Source organism: Lipotes vexillifer, unplaced genomic scaffold, assembly GCF_000442215.2.
Source record: "Lipotes vexillifer unplaced genomic scaffold, Lipotes_vexillifer_v1.1 scaffold778, whole genome shotgun sequence".
NCBI lineage: Eukaryota > Metazoa > Chordata > Mammalia > Artiodactyla > Lipotidae > Lipotes > Lipotes vexillifer.
The window spans coordinates 1,890,281-1,894,795 of NW_006774127.1; the positions used below are offsets into that span (position 1 = coordinate 1,890,281).

The 4,515-nt window shown below is 53.4% G+C and overlaps 2 protein-coding genes across 4 annotated transcripts in view; one reads left to right on the forward strand and one right to left on the reverse strand.

Annotated features, from left to right (window-relative positions):
* Positions 1–595, reverse strand: part of CPSF4 (cleavage and polyadenylation specific factor 4) — a 14,511-nt gene extending 13,916 nt beyond the window's left edge. For 2 of the 3 annotated variants that reach the window (XM_007448851.1, XM_007448850.1), the window contains exon 1: positions 346–595. In XM_007448851.1, the coding sequence (XP_007448913.1) occupies positions 346–448 (103 nt within the window). In that variant the 5' untranslated portion in view covers positions 449–595. The remainder of the gene's footprint in view (positions 1–345) is intronic. The other variant, XM_007448852.1, reaches the window with a different exon arrangement.
* Positions 596–3,056: 2,461 nt separating this feature from the next.
* The window catches only part of PTCD1 (pentatricopeptide repeat domain 1), an 11,563-nt gene continuing 10,104 nt past the window's right edge, over positions 3,057–4,515 (forward strand). Inside the window, 1 exon segment of the mRNA XM_007448895.1 lies at positions 3,057–3,536. Within this exon segment, the coding sequence (XP_007448957.1) occupies positions 3,057–3,536 (480 nt within the window).

Consider the following 4,515-nt stretch of genomic DNA (forward strand, 5'->3'; position numbering starts at 1 on the left):
TAGGGAAAGGGGATATCTTAGTACTTTCCTGTAGTTGGGGAGTGTGTGCGAGTGAGGGCAGGATTTCCAACCCAGGACACCTGCCTTCATTCAAGAGTTATTTGAACTGCCGGACGTGATCCTGCCCTTCTGAAGACTACCTTAAAATAGCCCCCGGGGAAGGGGGGAGCTCCCTAGTCCAAATGAGGGGAAAAGGGGGGTTCCCTGGATTGGGGGAAAGGAGTCCCGGGACCGAGGGGGAGGAGCTCCCGAACTGAGGGGGAGGGCGTCCCGAAACCAGAGAATGGGGGTCCCGGGGCCGAGTCGGTCGCGCCCCTCGCCCGCCCGCCCCTCGCCCGCGCTCACTGTCCATGCCGGGGAAGGGCAGCGGCTGCGCCCCAAGCTGCTGCTCCACCGCGATCTCCAAGTCGAACTTGATGTGGTCCACGCTGGCGATGATTTCCTGCATGGTGGCGGTGGCGGCGGCGGCCACACCGGCCCGGCTCCCGCTCAGATCCCCTGCCGCCCTCACACCTCTAACCTCTGTCGGCCCCGCAGCACACAGTCCTCCACCGTCCCGCCTCGCAGCCGCCGCCGCCGCTGCCACCCGAGGGATGCTGGGAGTTCCCGGAGCCCGCGCCGGCCCTTTCGCCTGCCCAGACTCGGCCAATCAAGCGCAGATACGGGCCGCTCCGCTAGGCCCGGCTAGCAGCTCGCCGAACGCCCACCTGAAACCCTGCGCGCCGGGAGTTAGCGACGCGGACTGCGCCTGCGCAAGGTCGTCCGGAACGCGGAGACGGGTTCGCGGCGCCGCGGCGAAGAGACTGGGGTTGACGCGGGGTCAGGACTAGGGGTGACGCGAGGCGGGGCGGGGGTGCCGTGGGCTCGGCGGCCGAGGTGGGGCCGCGTTCACTGGGTCGGACCCTTGGAGTGAGTTCCTGTTTGACCCTCACAGGGGCCCGGGCTCCGGACGAAGACTGGCCAGAGGGGCAGCGAGGGTGGCAGCCAGAGTCGGAGCCGGGGGCGTCCGCTGAGAAGACCGAGGCTCTAAAGGCCGGTGTGGAGAGGGGGTGGGTCGGCCTGAGGGTCCCTGGGAGCGTCCGAGGAGGGGCTGGTCCCCCAAGGGAGGACGGCGGCCCCGTGTCTCTAATTCAGGGGTTAGTAACCCGGGCGGGTTGACGAACTTGGGGAGGAAGGAATTACCCCTTTATTGTCTCAGTGTGAAATTTAGCAAGTCCTTCGGTGACTGACCGAGTGGCATTCGCTCTGCCCAAAACGAAGTCGCGATTGCAAATGGGGATGAGTGTAAATGATGGTTGGAGACAGAGTATCTGCAACAAACTCCTCTCCAGTTGTCGCTGCTTGGACATGACGATAGGACTTGTTATTTAATGCTGGAAAAAGAAGCATCTATACTAATAGAGCATAAGTTTGTTTTAAAGACATTTTGGTACCTATATCAATATCTGTAATTAAAATTCTCTGTATTTTGATTAACATGTGTAAACCCTTTATTTAATGTGGTCACTTGAACATTTAAAATTACATACGGGCTCGCATTACGTTTCTCTTGGAGCTTCACCAGGTGCAGAATGGTAAAGGCCCTCTGCACTGGTGTCACTAGGGTGCTGGTCAAGAGAAGCTGTTTGATACTATTCATGGACTTGGGTTCAAAGCCAGCCAATGGCTTTGAACCCAAGCCATGGCTTGGGTTCATGAGCTAGTGGATCTCGCCCACCACACTGATGCAGGGCCCCCAGCAAGTCAGTCCGCTTCCTGGACCACAGATATTAATTTGTCCAACCTGCTGTCCCCTCTGAGGGCGTTCCACCTTCTAATATAACCAGACCTTAAAATGTGTTCATGCTCGTTATTCTGATTTTTTTTTTTTCGGGGAGCTTTCTTCTCCTTTGAATGAGTTTAAGTATTCATCTGTTTGGGGGGAAAACTTTTTGTCAACTGACAGAGTCCTTAAATTGGGCCGAAAGTTCTCAGAGTAGATAAAAACTTCCCCAAATTGTTTCTTAAGTAACTAAAACTATTCATATCCTCCCATAAAAATAAGTGCATGGCTCTGTTCACAGGGGATATTCTGATATTTTTTTATTAAAGAGTTTCAAATATGTAGACCAGGATCTCTAGCCTAACTGTGCAATAGAAGTATAATGTGAGCACGTATGTAATTTAAAAATTTTAAGTAGCCGCATTAAAGTTTAAAGATTGTGAAATTAGTCTCAAATTTTCTTTAGCTCAGTATATTGAAAATATTATCATTTCAACATGTAAAAAAATGTGTAGTTTACCTTCTTTTTTTGTACAAAGTCTTTGAAATCTGGTGTATAATTTACCTTTAAAGCATATCTGCATTTAGTTTAGCCACATTTCAAGTGTCAGTAATCACATTGGACAGCACAGCTGAAGCCCATTTGCCCGTGAATTTTGCAGAAGAGAAATGTTTAAGTTAAATTCCCTGTGCAGAGGCCCAGAATGCCAGTGTTTTTTCCTAATGAATGATAATGCTATAATTTTTTGAACACCTATTAAACCCCAGGCATTATGATAAAAACATCTCATTTAATCCTTATGGCCTTGTGGTAAGGTGAGTGGGTCTTGCAGCTGAAGGAATTGAGGTCCAAGAAGGTCAAGTAATGGGCCCAGTTACTCAGCTCTGGCCAGGGCTCAAAGTGAGCTCTGACTTGAGTGCCCAGTCACTTAGGTCGTGGCTCAGTGATACAGATCAATAGTTTAAGTCTATCGAGTGCTCACCATGCTGCACCTGAACGCTGATATCTGAGATTGAATCATTGCTACGGTGCTGTGTGGGTGATGTTATAGTTAACCCCAGTTTATAGCCGAGGAGACTGAGGCCAGAGCAGTGAGTGCCCAGGGACTCAAGGATAGTTGTTTGGTGGAGCTGAAATCTGAACCTAACCCTAACCCTAGGTCTACTTTCTAACCTCAGGGCTCGTGCTTGTGCCCACCTTCTCGGTCTTCTTTCTGCCTTTTGTGACTATGAACTCGTGTTGACTTTCACTATTTTGCTGACCTATGCCAGGCCCTGGAGTGGAACGCCAGAGATGGACCTCGTGAGACTCTCGCGGCTCTTCTCCGGCCCCCGCCCCATGGGATTGGCCATCCTGCACCACCTTGACGCCCTCAGAGCCACGTGGGCTGGAGGCAGGGAGGGGCCCACGTGGCCGAGGGCCGCAGGGCTGATTCGGCTAGCGCCAGCAGCCTTCAACAGCTCCCTCTCTCGGCTGTCCCTCGGCCCGCGGAGCCAGAAGAACACAGGCAGCCCGAGCTCTGACCCAGGACAGCCCAGCCCCACGGCCGCCCAGGAGGAAGGGGAGGAGGAGAGCTTTGGGACTCTTTCCGACAAATACTCCTCCCGGAGAATGTTCCACAAATCGACGGCCCAGTTGTATAACCTGCGGCTCACGGAACAGAGTGTTGAAGAAGATGAGGAAGGGGGGCTGCAGCCAGAATCACGGCGGGGCCCGAGAAACACCCCTTCCTGGTACTTCTTTCAGTGCAAACGCCTGATCAAGGAAGGAAAGGTAGGGAACCTTTGGATTCTGCTGCTCCTGGCTCCTGCTTCCACCGTGCTGTGGTATTTTGTGATGGGCCGCCCAACCTTCCAGTCATCTCTAAAGGGTGGGATGCTGAGAGCTCATCTCTCCTCTTTGTCTTCACTCCCCTCTCGGTGCTGCACCAGGCGACCCGCCAGCCTCCTGGCTTTCAGTGCCCCCTCCTTCGTGCTGCTCCCATCTTCCTGTTACCAGCTCGGCCATCCCATGGACTCCCCATCTGTGTATTCAGCTGCCTCCTCACCATCTCCCTTATACTTACGCTCAGTGGCCTGCAATTTTTGTTCCCAACTTTGATTTCCCTACGCTTTCTTCATCTCACTCAATGGTAACCCCATTATTCCATCCGCCCAGGCCACATGCCTTCAGGTCATCTCTGAGTCTTCTCTTTCTCTCACCAGCTCTAGCTTCAAAATTTGTCCCGTCCTAACTTCTCACAAGCCTACCCCTGAATGCCCAGGCCAAGCCTTCTCCTCGCCCCCCTCAGCTATTACGACACTTGTCTCTGGGCTCCCCGAGGCTCTCTCCACCTCTTTCCAGGATGTGGGCTTGCAGCATGCAGCCATCCCGTTAAAGCAGAGAGCAGATGGCCTGACTTCTCTCTCCAGCTCTCCCAGTGTATTAAGTGACACTGGGGATGTTCATTTCCTTAGGTATTGATAATGACATTCCGTTTATATTTAAAAGTCTCTTGGAGGTATATGTCAAAGCTTTGGTGAATGAAGTGACAGGATGTCTGAAATTTGCTTTCAGAAATTCAGTTTGGGGGCTTCCCTGGTGGTGCGGTGGTTGGGAGTCTGCCTGCCGATGCAGGGAACATGGGTTCGCGCCCCGGTCCGGGAGGATCCCGCATGCCGCGGAGCGGCTGGGCCCATGAGCCATGGCCGCTGAGCCTGCGCGTCTGGAGCCTGTGCTCTGCAACGGGAGAGGCCACAATAGTGAGAGGCCC